This window comes from Rhinatrema bivittatum, chromosome 4 (genome assembly GCF_901001135.1).
Source record: "Rhinatrema bivittatum chromosome 4, aRhiBiv1.1, whole genome shotgun sequence".
Classification (NCBI taxonomy): domain Eukaryota; kingdom Metazoa; phylum Chordata; class Amphibia; order Gymnophiona; family Rhinatrematidae; genus Rhinatrema; species Rhinatrema bivittatum.
In genome coordinates, this window is record NC_042618.1 from 401,904,162 (window position 1) to 401,920,931 (window position 16,770).

Sequence of the window (16,770 nt, forward strand, 5' to 3'; positions counted from 1 at the left end):
TCAGTGAAAATTTCTCTGTCTCCATCTGCTGGCAGGGAGGCAAAACCCAGAAGTCTGGACCGATCTGGGTAAGTACAGGGAATGCTCTTACCGATGAAGAAAAATAGATACACAAAGTTTGTGTATCACGGTGCATATACTGTATCTGAACTGCATGCAAACAGGATTGACTTATGATAATATAGTTGAAGATGATATCTGTTAAACATCAGTAAGAACATTCTTTCAACATTCCTTTATGAGGTGGGAGGTAAGAGCTCCAAGTGCTGTTCACATCTATTATTTTTCTAACTGATAAATTAGAGAAACAGAAAAGGTTGTTACTGTCAGGTACAAATTTGCAAAATGCAATATTGTTTTAAAATTTCAATATACTTTCAACAAGAAAAAGCATAAACTACTCAATCTCTTTATATCTTTATTAATAAATACTTTAACCATAGAAGTGATGATGATTTAGAAATAAAGCACCATCCTTGAGGATCAATGGGCTTTCAATTGCAATACTTTACACAATAGCCTGTAAGATACAGTGAAAATACCTTCTATGCTTTTCATATACAGATGTCTTTTCAGTTTAATTACACTGTTAAGATACAAATGCCAAAAGCAACTGATCTTGTGTGATCCTTGATATCTGCTTGCCTAGTGAAAGGAAGGGAAAAGTTTATTGAAATATAACCATACAGTGCTTTTCTTACCATATACTTGTCAAAAACCAGGTGCAGTTAGATAAGATTTAGCACATTTATATGATTTTTAAATGTACTTTCTTGAATTTCTTTAAAAGGAACTTTCCCCAACATGAGCAAGCTTTTAGTCACAAGCAGAGACCTGAACACCCTTGACTGTCACAGCACTACAGGTAATTGTAAAGTAGCACAGGTTAATTTAACTGTATGACCATTGTGTGGTTTTTCAGTTTTTCAAAATAAAGTTCTGTACATTAATGAACATTCTTATAAATACTTCTTTCAAATGTCTGGTTCTAAATACAGGTCGTTTGTTAAACATTTGCTAACTTCCAGTGACACTAATGTTAAAAATGACATGAGCTAAAGATACCCTTAGCATCCATTCAGTGCTAGCATTTGTTTGACAGGCTCTACAGATGTGTTTCGATGTAGCTTGCTGTGGATGGATTAAGTAGTAAAATGAAGTTTAAATAGCACAGTTTGTGGTGTGGTAATGTCAGCCACTGCAAGCTCCTGCCCATTCACAAGACCCAGCTCTGCAAGAAAGAGAGACCAAAGGATACAGTTATCTGTTTATCAAAACAAGTGTTTACAGTGGGTAAGAAATGTAGTGCCTAAAATTCCCAGTCACTATCTGACATACTAATGGCATAATCTAAAAGAGCAATTGCAAAAGAACCTTTCCAATCTCAAGAGAAACAAACAAAGCTTAAATAAAATCACTGTATAGGCTCACTACAAATTTCAAGTGAATTTTCATGGCAGGTAGGCTGTTTTACATGGGGTTGCAAAGAAGAGGATAACACACAGTCTAAGGGCCTGGGGGAGATAGCAATTGCAGTGTGGAGCCACAGGAAAGGGAAAGGAGGTGAGTGAGGGAGCTCCAGAGGATGGGCTGAGACAGTGGAGTGGGGAACAGGAATGTGACTACATTTTGTGGTTTGTACATGTTCACACTGGTGTGAAAGCCACAGATACATTTTTGAATCCCTGCAAAATTTGAAATCTTCTTAATCCCACCCTGTATTTTAGGAAACCGATGTTTAACAGAGCCATGTTAAATTAAAATAAGTTTCCATTTCATCCTGCTACCATAGTCAAGTCCAGTCCAAAACAGATGAGTTATGCCCCCCTATCAGCAGATGGAGGAAAAGCACACAGATTTCTCCACGACATCATCACCACTATGAATAAGTGGTGCGACACTGAGAAACCCAGTATACTCTTGCCTCCAGCAGATGGTGGGACTCACTAGTGGTACAGCAGGATTTCTAGAAGGCAATGATGCTGCTTAGGGCCAAATCCCTTGTACATTCGGGAGAGTGAATCTGCTTCAGAGGATTCCCCGTTTCAGAGCATGGGGGCAGGGAGACATAGAATTGTCTTTAAAAAAAAAAAAAAAAAAAGGACAAAAATTGAAAAGAAAAATGATGTGGTTTGTTTTTATAGGCTTGCGGGCAGATTTTAAAAGCCCTGCTCGTGTAAATCCGCCTGGATTTACGCGAGCAGGACCCTCGCGCGCCGGTGCGCCTATTTTGCATAGGCCGCCGACGCGCGCAGAGCCCCGGGACGCACGTAAGTCCCAGGGTTTTTTAAGGGGGCGTGTCAGGGGCGGGGGCCGAATGATGCGGCATTTCAGGGGCGGGACCGGGGCGTGGCGCCAGCCCGGGGGCGTGGTCCAGGCCTCCGGACCAGCCCCCGGGTCGGATGACAGCGCGCCAGCAGTCCGCTGGTGTGCGTAGATTTATGTCTGCTTCTAGCAGGCGTAAATCGAAGGACAAAGGTAAGGGGGGGGGTTTAAATAGGGCCGGGGGGGTGGGTTAGGTAGGGGAAGGGAGGGAAAGGTGAGGGGAGGGCGAAAGAAAGTTCCCTCCGAGGCCGCTCCGATTTCGGAGCGGCCTCGGAGGGAACGGAGGCAGGCTGTGCGGCTCGGCGCGCGCAGGCTGCCCAAAATCGGCAGCCTTGCGCGCGCCAATCCAGGATTTTATAAGATACGCGCAGCTATGCACGTATCTTATAAAATCCAGCGTACTTTTGTTTGCGCCTGCTGCGCAAACAAAAGTATGCGATTGCGCTCTTTTTTAAAATCTACCCCTTAGTGAGAGACTCCTTCGGTCTGTTCCCTCCCCCTTCCCTCTCTTCCCTGCTCTGCCCAGAATTTAAAAAAAAAAAAAAAAAAAAAAGGAACAGAAGTCTATGCCGGTTTTTGTTTTTTTTTTTACAGGAGAACCTTCAACTGAGAGGTTGATTTGTTGAAAGGGCTCTAGTCCAAGCAGAGTAAGTATTCCCAGGGGAAGAAACACTCTGGCGGCAGTTTTTTTTCTAGAGCTGTGCTGGGAGTGGGCGGGGGGGGGGGGGGGTGTGTGTCTGAGTTAGGCTCCATGGAGAAGCAAGACCGCAGCTACCTCTGCAGAGCAGAAGACCTGCTACCACCGGTGGGCCTTTATTCTTCATGTGTATGCGACTAGTTGAGATTCTGGGGGAATGCTCCAAGAGCCCAGAGATGTTGGCCACTATCCCACTGGTGTTGGGAAAGCCTTTCTCAATCGTTCTGCGTTCAGAGCCTGTGCAGGAGAAGGCCTCAGACGCTACAGTTTTAGCAGCAGTGGCAGCCATTTTAAGTCAGCTACGCACAGATACTTCAGGTACCATACAGGTCAGCATGCACTCAGTCTTGAAGTATAGGGATTAGGGTGGCCCTTATTTTTCAACTTTTGAAACTCTTTGTTCCCAACCTTTAATCTTGCTCCACTATATGAAAAAGTGCTCCTTGCCAAATTTCAGTTCAAATGAACTATTTTAAGGTGACCCCCAAAGGCCTTAACGTTTAAAATTTCACTGAAAATAAGTATTTATTTAAAACTTTTGTATTTCATTTTCAAACGCTGTTTGGGAAAATAATAGTCAAGCATAATTGAAAGACAATTTTATTTATAACTATTTTCTTCATACAGTTATTTACATGAAATAAAAATTAGCCAAGATTGGGCAAAAATTGAAACCAAAAGAAAAATACATACGTCGCAAAAGAATGTCTAAAATGAAAATAATAACAATAAAAATGTAATAAGATACCAGATTTTACTGCTTCATTAGGCCAGTTTTGGTAGCATCTGGGTACTTTTTTTTGTGTTTACTGCACAATGAATTGCTTTTCTTTTTCATTCTTGGTCAGAATGTTCTGATATTCTTGGATTGGCTTCACTCCTCTCTCAGCCAGGTCGTTAACTACTACAATGCTTTTCAATGTTTCCAACCCATGTTGGAAGTTGACATCATCTATCAAAGTAGATGGGCAGTTTTTTAAAAACATTTTTGTTTATTGAAAATACTGAGAAGCACCCAAGAAAAAGCAGCCAGGTCCAAACCAAGCCCAGAAAGAACTGGTGCAGGGCCCACAGAACTGCCCTCTCCTGCGGAGCAGCCAGTCAAAGGAGAAACAAGGTCTGGCGTCCCTCCAGTCAAGGCCATAACCAAACCATTATCAGAATGGGAGGAGCCAGGCTTAACAAAATCTGAGGAAGACAACGCTCCCTGAGCATCTGAACAGCGCTGACACGTTAGAAGGCAGGTCAGGCTGAGAAACCCTAATATGACAGGCAACACAAAGCTTCTTGTTTACTGGCGCCATTGCGCTGGTAAACATGCATCCTAACGCTTGTACTAAAAAATGTATGTGCACAAAAAGTAAGCACCGGGGAAGTGCGGCAAGGCACATGCACAACTTTCGTGCCAAGCGAAAGCGGTTGAAACAGTTCAAAAGTTGTGCGGGCAAAAGGCACAGCAAATGTTGCTTACCTGTAACAGGTGTTCTCACAGGACAGCAGGATGTTAGTCATCACATATGGGTGACATCATCAGGATGGAGCCCAATCACGGAAAACTTCTGTCAAAGTTTCCAGAACTTTGACTGGCCCCTGCTGGGCATGCCCAGCATGGCACTAACCCTGCAGCCAGCAGGGGTCCCCCTTCAGTCTTGTTTGAAAGCTACAGGCAGTGCCAAAAAATAAAATAAAACGTTACAAACCCAACACTGCGAGGCGGCGGGCGGGTTTCGTGAAGACTAACATCCTGCTGTCCTGTGAGAACACCTGTTACAGGTAAGCAACATTTGCTTTCTCACAGGACAAGAAGGATGGTAGTCCTCACATATGGGTGAGTACCGAGCTGAGGATGTCCGAACATGCACCAAATATACCCAACGGCGTGCAACAGGCACAACAACTGGGGAGGAATTTGGTAGAGGGCATCCTGAACCCTACCGGGCAGGCGGAAGGGTGTTGGTACATCACATTGGAAACAGGTTACGCAGGACAGACTGGCCGAAGATGGAATCTTGTCTTCCGGCTTTGTCCAAGCAATAGTGGGCTGTGAAGGTATGGAGAGAACTCCAGGTGGCAGCCCTGCAAATGACAGGAAGCGGCACCGATCGTAGGTGTGCTACTGAAGTCGCCATGGCCTTAACACGTTCTTGAAAAGGAATGCCTGCTTGCTGATAGCAAAAAGATATACAGTCCGCCAACCAGGAGGAGAGAGTCTGCTTACCCACAGGTTGCCCTAATTTGTTGGGGTGGAAAGAGACGAATAACTGAGTGCTCTTCCTGTGGGCAACTGTACGGTCTAGATAAAAAGCTAGAGCTCGTTTACAGTCAAGGGTATGCAGAACCTGTTCCCCTGGATTGGAATGGGGCCTGGGAAAGAAGGTAGGTACTATTATGGATTGATTAATGTGAAATTCCAAGACTACCTTAGGTAAAAATTTAGGGTGAGTGCGGAGTACCGCCCGGTGCTGCAGGAGTTTAGTGTAAGGTGGATAGGTAACTAGGGCCTGTAACTCACTAACCCTGCGAGCTGAAGTGATAGCCAAAAGGAAAATCACTTTCCATGTGAGATATTTTAGGTCACAGGAGTGAAGCAGCTCAAATGGTGGTTTCATGAGCAGACCGAGAACCAGGTTAAGGTCCCAAGAAGGGGCCGGAGGACGTAAAGGTGGCTTGATGTGGAGCAAGCCCTTCAAAAAGCGTGTTATGAGGGGTTGTACTGATATAGGGTCATCCCCGACACCTTTATGGAAGGCGGCAATCGCACTGACATGCATTCTGATGGAAGAGGTCTTGAGACCTGACTCTGACAGATACCAGGGATAGTCCAAGAACTTTGGGATTGGACAGGAAAAGGGATCAAGGGACTGAGAAGCGCACCATGATGTGAACCTTTTCCATTTATAGGAGTAAGATTTTCTTGTGGAAGGCTTCCGTGAAGCAATCAAGAAACGGGAAACTGGGTCTGAAAGGTTAAGAGGTTTAAGGATTAACCTTTCAACATCCATGCCGTCAGGGACAAGGCCTGAAGGTTGGGATGACGTAGGCACCCGTTGTTTTGAGTGATCAGAAGAGGGTCCTTTCCCAAGGGAATGTGCCTGTGGATGGAGAGATCCTGAAGTATTGGAAACCACACTTAGTGTGGTCAGTGAGGTGCTATCAGGATCATGGTTCCCTTGTCCTGATGTAGCTTCACGAGAGTCTTCGAGAGAAGAGGAAGTGGAGGGAATGCGTAAAGCAGACCGGTTGCCCAAGAGAGGGAGAATGCATCTCTGGGCTGAGAGTGTTTGCTGCGAATGAGGGAGCAGAAACTGTCTACTTTGTGGTTCTGAGGGGATGCAAAGAGGTCCGTCTGAGGATATCCCCATTGTTGAAAGATTGAGTTCGCTACCGAGGGGTTGAGAGACACGACTCAGCTTGTCAGCCAACACATTGTCCACTTCCGGCAAGTAGGTGGCCCTGAGGTACATTGAATGGGAGAGGGCTTCTGCCCATATCTGCGCAGCTTCCTGACACAGAAGGAAGGAGCCTGTGCCTCCCTGTTTGTTGATATACCACATGGCCGTCTGAATCAGATGTACTTGATTTGATAGGCGATCCTGAAAAGCCCTGAGAGCATATTGCATTACTCGAAGCTCCAGGAAATTTATTTGGTGTTTGGCTTCCTCTGGAGACCAAGACCCTTGTGTCTGCAGATCGGCCACGTGGGCTCCCCTCCCGAGGTTTGAAGCGTCGGTGGTGAGAATGGCTTGAGGATTTGGAACTTGAAAGGGCAATCCCTAGAGGAGATTGCCTTGAATTGTCCACCAGGCGAGAGACAGATGGAGTGAGTCGGTGATGTGAACAATGGTAGACAGAGGCTGAATAGCTTGAATCCATTGTGACCTGAGAGTTCAGTGCATGAGTCTCATGGCCAAGCGGGCCATTGGTGTGACATGGACTGAGGACGCCATGTGTCCCAGAAGGATGAGGAATTGGCGAACTGTTGCAGCATGTTGAGACTGCAACTGGTGAGTGAGAGACACAAGAGTTAACGCTCGTTGTTGAGGCAGAAAAGCTTTTGCCTGCAAGGTGTCCAAATCTGCTCCAATGAACGACAAGTTTTGAGATGGGACTAAACAAGATTTCTCGAAATTGACTAGAAATCCTAGCGAAATTAGAGAGTGTGTAGAGTTAAATCGAGGGACGACCGAGCAGTTTGCTGAGTTGGAGCCCTGATTAACCAGTTGTCCAGATAGGGGTAGACGTGAACACTTTGGGTTCTTAGGAAAGCTGCGACAACTACGAGACATTTGGTAAAGACTCGTGGTGCAGACGCTAGGCCAAACGGAAGCACTCGGTATTGATAGTGCTTGGAGCCTACTAAAACCTCAGGTACTTGCGATGGAGCTGGAGTTATCGCAATGTGGGTGTATGCGTCCTGGAGGTCCAGAGAGCAGAGCCAGTCTCCTCTTTGTAGAAGAGGTAGAAGCGATCCCAAGGTTACCATCTTGAACTTTTCCAGCTGAAGGTACTTGAGAGCCCATAGGTCCAAAATTGGACGAACACCTCCTGATTTTTTGGGGATTAAAAAGTACCGGGAATAGAACCCTAGGCCTTGCTGCAAGTGCGGAACGTATTCTATTGCTCTTGACTGGAGAAGGAGGGAGACCTCTTGATCCAGAAGAATGGAGTGGTTGGATGTGCTTCACGTCTGCAAAGGTGGGGAGTCCGGTGGCAGGGCGAGAAAGTTCAGATGGTAACCCTGAGCAATGATTGCCAATACCCATTGGTCAGTTGTGATTGACTGCCACTTATTGTGAAAGTGGCACAATCGACCTCCCACTGGTATATGTGACAGAGGACTCTGGCTGCTGCTCTCCAAGCGGAAGTCAAAAACCTGAAGCAGGTCCTGGCTGGGGGGCTGCTTGTGGTTTTTGTTTTTGGGCTTGGCGAGGCTGAGACGTTTGATAAGGTCTCGTAGTACGAGACCTTGCTGGTGGCAAATAGGCCTTCCTTGGATGGTAGAACGACTTCTTAGAGTCCTTCCTGAAGGGCTGTCTTGAGGAGAAGTCAGAAGGCATCGAAGAGAGCTGTTTGAGGGTCTCATGATGGTCTTTTAATTCAGCCACCATTCGTTGGATCTGTTCTCCGAACAGATTATCTCCGATACATGGTAGGTTGGACAACCGTTCTTGCACTTCTGGGCGAAGGTCAGAAGACTTGAGCCAGGCCCACCATCTTGCTGAAATAGCCACTGCAGACACTCTGGTAGAGGTGTAAAAAATGTCATAAGATGTTCGAATCTCGTGTTTGCCTGCCTCAAATCCTTTGTTTACAAGGGTTTGAAGCTGGTCTTGGAATTGTTCAGGTAGGGACTCGGAGAAGTCCTGTATCTGTTTAAAGATGACCCTATTATATTGGGTCATATAAAGCTGATAGGCAGCAATTCGGGAGATGAGCATGGCCCTTTGGAATACTCGTCGACCAATGTTGTCTAGGAATTTTTGTTCCTTAGCAGGCGGGGTAGACGAGTGAGGTTTTGACCTTTTTGCCCTCTATTGTGCCGACTCTACCACAACTGAGTGGTGGTCAAGCTGGGATTTTTGAAAGCCTGGGGCTGACTGAACTAAATAAGTAGTGTCAGCCTTTCTGTGTACTGGAGCAATTGATCCAGGATTTTCCCAGTTCTTTTTGAGGAGATCAAGAAGGACCTGATGGATGGGAAAAGAGGTGATCACCTTGGGGGCATCCAGGAATTGGAGTAACTCCATCATCTGGTGCCTATCATCCTGTTCCGTTTGCAGTTGAAAAGGAACCAACTCAGACATTTCCTTTACAAAATTTATGAATGAGAGGTCCTCTGGAGGAGAACGCTTTCTACTTTCAGTGGGAGAAGGTGGTGAAGGTAAGTCATCGGTGTCTGTTGAAGTATCATCACCCCAAGTGTCATAAGGATCAGCAGACTGTCCTTTAGGAAGTGAAGGGGGTTGGATACCTGAGGGTCCCGGTCTAGGCTCCGAGAATATCAGAGGAATCGCTGGAGGCACCGATGATGGCATCGAAGGCACCGGTGCAGGCATTGAGGGCTTCGATGGATGACTCGATGGATGTATCGGCACCGACGGATGAATCAGTGACGAGGGACATATCAACATCGATGGCTGAAGCAAAACTCCCGATGGAGGGATGCGAAACGGTGTTTCTCCTTCCGATGAAGCTGTCAACAGGGAGGGCATCAGAGGCATCGGAGACCCGGGATCCATCGGTGGAAGGGCGGCCATCAGCGCCTCCATTCTGGATAGCAGCGGTGCTAGCGCTGCTGGAATCAGGTCGATGACAGGCTCCACAATCAGTGCCGGTGGAACCTGGAAACGTTGCATCGCCTTGTCGATGGCCTCCTGAACCAGCCGGTTCAGTTCTTCTCGGAGACCTGGAGCAAGCAGCCCCGGCTCCGGAACAGAAGAGGGAGGCAGAGGCATAGCCGGAGGGACCACCTTTACAGGTGGAATCGCGACTCAGGAATTCTCAACTGGTGGCGGGCCCTTTAGGTATCACCGCAGGAAAACATGGCTTTCTTTTCCTTAATTCAAGTTTCTCCTTCTAAAAAAAACCGAAGCAATCCCCTTAGGGAGATCCGTCCACCATCTGCTGGAGATGGAGAATACTGGCACGCTGGGGTCACTGCAGGACATCAGCTTGCTCCTTCTCCATCTACTGGCAGGGGAGCATAACTCACTGGACCTGAGTCCATCTGTCTACATGCTAGGAAATTCTTTTCGCAGAACAGATAAGCTATTTGTTTTGTTTGGAGGACTGTGTAAGGGTGAGGCATTCTCTAAATCTACTATAGCTATATGGATCAAGGACATGATTGCTTTGGCATGTCTGCTTAAGGGCCAGCAGGCTCCTGAGAATATTCATGCTCATTCCACTAGGGCACAATCTTCTTCTTGGGCAGAAGTGGTTGCTGTTGTGCTGGAGGACACTTGCAAGGCAGCTACTTGGTCATTCTTACATTGTTTGTGAAGCACTACAGATTAGATGTTTTTACCAAGGAGGATGCAGCTTATGGAGCTGGGGTTCTTAAGGTGACCTTTATTTCTTTCCTATGTAGATGGCCTTGGGTACTTCCCATATGTTTTATGCTAGACTGGACTGGTGTAGGAGGATGAATTAGGAGACATTTTTAGCTGATTCTTTTCATGAATCCTGTTACACCAGTGCAGCATCCTCCTGGCTGAAATCATAGGACATTATTGCCAGATAGATGTATAGATTTCAGAGGAATTGTTCATCCTCTTAGCTAATCATCTTTCCTAATCCCCTGTCCGTTTTTCTGTTTTTTTTTTCTCTGCCAGCATTATTGTACAGATGGCGGGATGTAAGAGGATTCTCCTTCGAAACATGTTTGAAGTTTATAATTCATAACTTAATTGCTGTAGTTTGTTTCAGTACTTTGTCAGGGGAATACTGGATTTTCTCATTGCTACACTACCTATACATAGTAGCAATGTCGTTACAGAGAAATCTATGTGCTATGCCTCCATCTGCTGGTAGGGGGACACAACCCATCTGTTTTGGACTGGACTGGTGTAGCAGGATGAAACTCATTCCACGTTTGTCTCCAAGTATGCTATCCTCACTTGACAGACCTAGTCTAGCACCTTTTGACTAACTAGGCACAGAATTCTGAAGAGTATCAGCAGTCATTCATAATATTTGTATTGTTTGGGGGGAGGGGGGCTATCTTGTATTCTGTATAAATATGTAAAGCTGAAGTATGTTCCCACCATCTGTAAATTATACCTTTGACATGGCTATCATTATGAGTGAACAATCTGTATACAGCAAACCATTTGAGGTGCTTGGAATGAAACTATTCCTAGCTAAGTAGCTAAGTCTCACAAGAGCATTTCTTCCATTTTCGATAGTTCACTGTGATACTAAGCAACCCAAAAATATACCTGCATTCTCAGAAATTTGATAGACTGGCATTTGTTGGTCAAATCAGTTCCACAAATCAAAGGGCTCTATGGTTTTGTTTGGGGGGGGGGGGGCTTGCTTTCATAATTTAGACTGTATTTCCAATCTGATTTAAAGTAATTGCATAATAAGTACCTTTCAGTGTTTTAGAGAGATTTGGCCTTGTTCGTTCTTCAATTGAGGCTACAGTCTGCAAAAGTGAATATTTTATTTTAAGCCAGTGTTAGTTCAAGCACAGAAATGATGAATTTTACTTTGCAAAAAATGAACCAGAATTGATCACCTGTAAATAAAGTGTTTTATTCTTCCCATCCAATGTTGCTGTGATAGCTGGAGATTTCATTTGCCTGTGAAACATAAAATAGGTTGGCAGAAAAGGACCACTTGGTTCACCCAGTCTATCCATTTGTACCCATGCTGACACTGGTCTTACTTAATCTGTGATCACCTCCTTCACTCCACCATTAAGATCCCTTTGTGTATATCCCATGCATGCTTCAATTCTGCCACTATGTTGTCTCCTATGACCTCTGCTGAAAGTGTGTTCCATTTGACTACCACCCTTCTCAGCGAAAAGTGTTTTTCTTGCATTTCTTTTGAGCCTCCCTCCCTTCAGCAACATATAATATCCTCTGGTTTCTGAGTTTTTCAGTAGAGCATCTATTACCTAAGTCCTCTCTTCATCAATATAGGAAAATTGGTACTTACCTGCTAATTTCCATTCCTGTAGTACCACAGATCAGTCCAGACTCCTGGGTTTTGCCTCCCTTCCAGCAGATGGAGACAGAGAAAGTTTTGAAGGCACTGCCTCTTAACCCAGTGTGCCACCTGCATCTCCTCAGTATTAATCAGTACCCAAGCATAAAAAACATTAACAAAACGTTCAACCAATTAACTCTACTATATTCCTCGGAACGAGCAGAGGACAAGGAAAATTGCTAGTAAATGTTTAATGCTTCGTAAAAGGACCAATGGGAAACCTGTGCCATTCTTCAGAATTAATCAGAATTATTAAAGTAGAACGATCGAGCGGGCTCTCTAAAACTCCTCTTCACCACCAGGTAGGAATCTGGACCGATCTGTGGTGCTACAGGAATGAAAATTAGCAGGTAAGAATCAATTTTCCTTTTCCTGTATGATCCCAGATCACTCCAGACTCTTGTGATGTACCAAAGCTTCCCTAACCAGGGAGGGACTGAGAGAGTCCCGCTCGTAGAACATTTTCACCAAAATTGCTGACATCTTGGGCCTGGCAAAGGTATGTAAAGACTTCCAAGTAGCCGCCCTGCAAATCTCTTGTGGCGAAACCAGTTGCCATTCTGCCCAAAAGGCTGCTTGCAAACGGGTAGAATGAGCCCTTAACCGTTCCAGGATGGGATGACCGCAATAGATATATGCAGAACCAATAGCCTCCTTCAACCAATGCGCTATCGTGGCCTTTGCCGTCTTTTCACCCTTTTTTGCACCACCCCATAAGCACAAAAAGGTGATCTAACAACCTGAAACTGTTAGTGACCTCCAGATAGCACAACAAAGCCCTTCTGACATCCAAGCGTCTTAATTCCTTTGCAAGAGGCGTACCAATCTCTAGATTTGTAAAGACCAGAAGCTCCACTGACTGACTTAAGTGGAACGCTGAAACTATCTTCAGCAGAAAAGATGGAACCATCCTCAGAGAGACTCTGGAACCCGAAATCCGCAAAAATAGTTCTGCAAAACTGAAAATGCTTCCCAAGGACCATGAATCTGAGGTATCTCTGATAGTCCCAGCAGATTCTGCTTCACACCACTGCTATGACAGACTTGAGAGTCTCCATCCTGAAACAGGGAACTTTGAGAGCCATGTTTATTTTCTTCAAGTCTAGAACTGGATGAAATGTCCCTTCCTTCTTTGGTACCACAAAATAAATGGAATACCATTCCATCTCCCCTCTCCCTCCTGGGGGACAGGAACAATGGGCCCCATCATTCTTAGCCTTTGGATGGTCTGTTGAATGATACGTTTCTTTGCTGGAGAAGCACAGGGAGATACCACAAATAGGTTTCTTAGCGGCCGAGCAAATTCTAAAGTGTAGCCTTGTTCTATCACGCTTAGAACCCACTGGTACAATGTGATCTTGACCCACTCCTCATAAAAAGAGTCAACCGACTTCCGATGGCTTGGATCGAGGAGTGGGTCAGCCTCACTTCATTATGAGGATTTGGCTCTGCTAGGCCCTTGGCCAGAGCCTTCCTGGTTCGCTCTACATCCACGATAGGACTAGGACCAGGACTGAAACCTCCCCAAAGTCTATCTCTGGCTTGTGCCCGAAGCCCTGCTCTGCTGGAAACGCCTTTAGCCTCGAAAGCGAATCAGCAGAAAACCTTTTGGCCCTTTAGGCTTGTCTTCCAGCTTGTGCACCTTATCTCCTAGCTGCTTTATCAACTGTTCCAAGTCCTCTCCAAAAGGAGCTTACCCTTAAAAGGGAATGCCCCCAGCTGCGCCTTTGACAAAACATCTGCCGACCAGTTTTGCAACCACAAGAGCCTCCTAGCTGAGACCGCAGAGACCACTGTCCTAGAAGAGGTACAAATAAGATCATATAAAGTGTCGGCACCGTAAGCTACCGCTGCTTCTAAGTGTTCCACCTGCTCGGAATCTTAGGGCGAGAGATCCCTGGCACTCTGTAATTGCGGCACCCATCTCAGGCTTGCCCGAAGCATAAAATTGCTGCATACTGCAGCACGGATGCCCAGAGCAGAGACTTCAACAATCTTTTTGAGATGCACTTTGAACTTCCTGTTCCGCAGATCCTTCAGAGCTGCTGCACCAGCTACCGGAATGGTGGCTCTCTTAGTAACCGCCAACACGGAAGCATCCACCTTCAGCACCCATAAGAGCTCCAAGGTCTCCTAAGACAAAGGATAAAGCTTATCCATAGCCCTACTAACTTTAAGACCAGTTTCCGGAGTTTCCCACTCCCTGACCATCAATTGCTTGACCATCCTATGGAAAGAAAAAGTTCTAGTTGGGCCCTTCAAACCAGCCATGACTGGATCCACTGTGTCCTAGTCCGGCTCTTCCTATGGAACCGCTATTCCCAACTCTGCCAGGACATGTAGAAACATAGGACACAGCTCTTCCCTCTGAAATAGACGAATGACCTTAGGATCATTCCCAGGCTCTTCCTCCTGATCCAGACCACTATTAGGAAGAGAGACACCAAGGGGACCATCCTCTGAGAACAAGTCCTGGTCGGACTCCTCTGAGGAAAAATCATCTGCGGTCCCCTGCATTGCCAGACTTCTAACCTTATGGCCACCGGTGTCTCCGACAACCTAGGCACCTTTCTTTTTTTTTGTATTTAAAGAGTTTATTATCAGTCAATGCAAAACATTGATACATAACATTAGCACAGAAAAAACATGAATAAATACGGAAGTCAAAAACAAAAAATGTACCGTATTAGTAACCATCCACCTCAAGGTGAAACAAGACAGTCATAGCCAATAGTGACCGAACTTTCCATTTATACATTCACCCCAGCCCCGTCAGCCCACCCCCCACCCCCCCATACACTGGTAATATATATCCATCAGGGAAAGAAAAAAAAAATTATGCAAGAATCTCGCCTGGGAGATAAAACGTAGTGAGACCACCAAATAGCAAGGGGACAAGGCAAGGGAGGAAAGGGCTCAAAGGAAAGGATGTAAAGGGATATAGTGGGGGACAGCCCAGCAGGGACCAGTAATAAAAGTATGTAGCAAGGATGGAGCAGTCCAGGGCAAAACCAACAATAATGGTGACATCCGTTTAGGGGGAGACATTCTGGAGTTCTAACCACTTGATGTAGGAGCCCCACATTCTTTCAAACGCCGCCAACTGGTCTCTACACACCGCAGTGAGTCTACTAAGTTGGTAGTATGTGTGAAGTCTATATTGAATTTTAGCTAAGCTGGGGGTATTGGCCTCCTTCCAGTGGAAAGCTATCTCTGTACGTGCAGCAATAAAGACTTGTAACAAAAATTTCTGTGTGTCTTTTTTATGATCGGGTAAGGGCAGGCCGAGCAGTACGTGCTGTGGTTCAGCGCACACCGGGGCGAGGACCAGGGCTGAGAGCCAATCCAATACTGCCCGCCATACTAACGCCACCTTAGGGCACTCCCACCAAATATGGTAGTAGGTACCAAGGTGACCACAGCCCCGCCAACATTGGTTGGATAGTGCTGGTTTAAACTTATGAAGACGCTCTGGGGTATAATGCCAGCGGTAAATTAATTTATAACAGTTTTCCTGTAAACTGGCCGACACCGAGCATTTGTGAGCCAGGGAGTAAATAGAATCCCAGTCAGTGTCATCCAGGTGACAGGGAAGATCCTGTTCCCATAACAAGCGATGGCGTGGGGTATCTGTCAACAGCCCGTTGAAAAGGCCATAGATCTTGGAGATGACACCTCTAATGGAGGAAGCATATTTACAGTAATTTTCGAACAAAGTACCTGTCAATTTGAGAGTACCCCCCCTCAATCCACGCTTAACAAAGTGGTATAATTTGGCGTAATGCAAAAAATCCCCACCACTCGACACCCGTTGGGTACGTAATTGGTCTAGAGTGCACAGTGTCCCCTGACGCTGTACATGTACCAGTCTTGTAATGCCGGCGGACACCCAGCTTTTCATAGTCACGGAAGTGTCATGAATGGAATAAACCGTATTAGTGTTAAGGTGAGTCATGGTGAAATATCGCTCTGGTCCCACCAACTTAGCTTTCCAGTGAAGCCACACCCTAAGGGTGGTGCGAAGAGCAAATGGCGTGTATTGAATATATCCCCCAGTCAAAGGGGGTTGCCAGGGGAGAGCCGATAAGGGAACCATCCCTACCAATGCCTGTTCTAGCAGTACCCATTGCGGGATGTCAGTAGTGCGATGGAGTGCCACCAAAGCTCGAAGCTGCGCCGCCAAATAATACCACAATAAATGAGGTAACTGAACACCCCCCTGAGATTTAGGTCGATATAACGTTGCCCTGGCCACCCGTGGAGGCCGCTTGCGCCAGATGTAACTGCATAACATCTGCTGCCATTTCTTCAATATGGAGTTAGGCAAAAAAATTGGTATCGTGGTGAAAAAATATAAAAATCTGGGCAGGATATTCATCTTGACGATAGCGAGACGACCCAGCCAGGAATGCATCTGATGCTGCCAGTTATTTAAATCTTTACGGATAGTTTGCACTAGTGGATCATAATTTAGCTTATACAACTGACTAGTTGTAGAGCCTAGTCGGACTCCCAGATATTTAAGGGACGAGGTAGCCCATTTAAAGGGGAATTGGCGCCCCAGAGTCTGCACCTCCGAAGGCGGCATAGTGAGATTAAGAATCTCTGATTTGTCATAATTAACCTTCATACCGGACACAGAGGTAAAGCGCTGTAATTCGGACATGATCTGCGGCAAGGAGGACCCTGGGTCTGTGATAGTGAACATCACGTCATCTGCGAAGAGGGATATCTTAAAATGATGTTCCCCCTTCCGCACTCCCACCACTCCCCGCGAGGTTCGGATGGTCGTTGTAAAGGGTTCAAGAAAGAGGGCAAATAATAAGGGGGACAAAGGGCATCCCTGTCTGGTACCACGTTGGATCTCAAACGGCATGCCATAGCTGCCATTGGCCTTGACTCGCGCCAGAGGATGGTTGTACAATTTTTCCAACCAAGTCAGAAAAGAAGGGCCAAAGGACATGGTGTTTAGTGTCTGAAAGAGGAAAGGCCAGTGCACTAGATCAAATGCCTTCTCCGCATCTAGGGAG

The 16,770-nt window shown here is 46.0% G+C and overlaps 1 protein-coding gene across 7 annotated transcripts in view; it reads right to left on the reverse strand.

Annotated features, from left to right (window-relative positions):
• Positions 1-405: 405 nt before the first annotated feature.
• The window catches only part of UBA3 (ubiquitin like modifier activating enzyme 3), a 73,941-nt gene continuing 57,576 nt past the window's right edge, over positions 406-16,770 (reverse strand). For all 7 annotated transcript variants that reach the window (XM_029601074.1, XM_029601072.1, XM_029601075.1 and 4 more), the window contains 3 exons: positions 11,265-11,328; positions 11,117-11,171; positions 406-1,231 (listed from right to left, as the gene is read on the reverse strand). In XM_029601074.1, the coding sequence (XP_029456934.1) occupies positions 1,143-1,231; positions 11,117-11,171; positions 11,265-11,328 (208 nt within the window). In that variant the 3' untranslated portion in view covers positions 406-1,142. The remainder of the gene's footprint in view (positions 1,232-11,116; positions 11,172-11,264; positions 11,329-16,770) is intronic.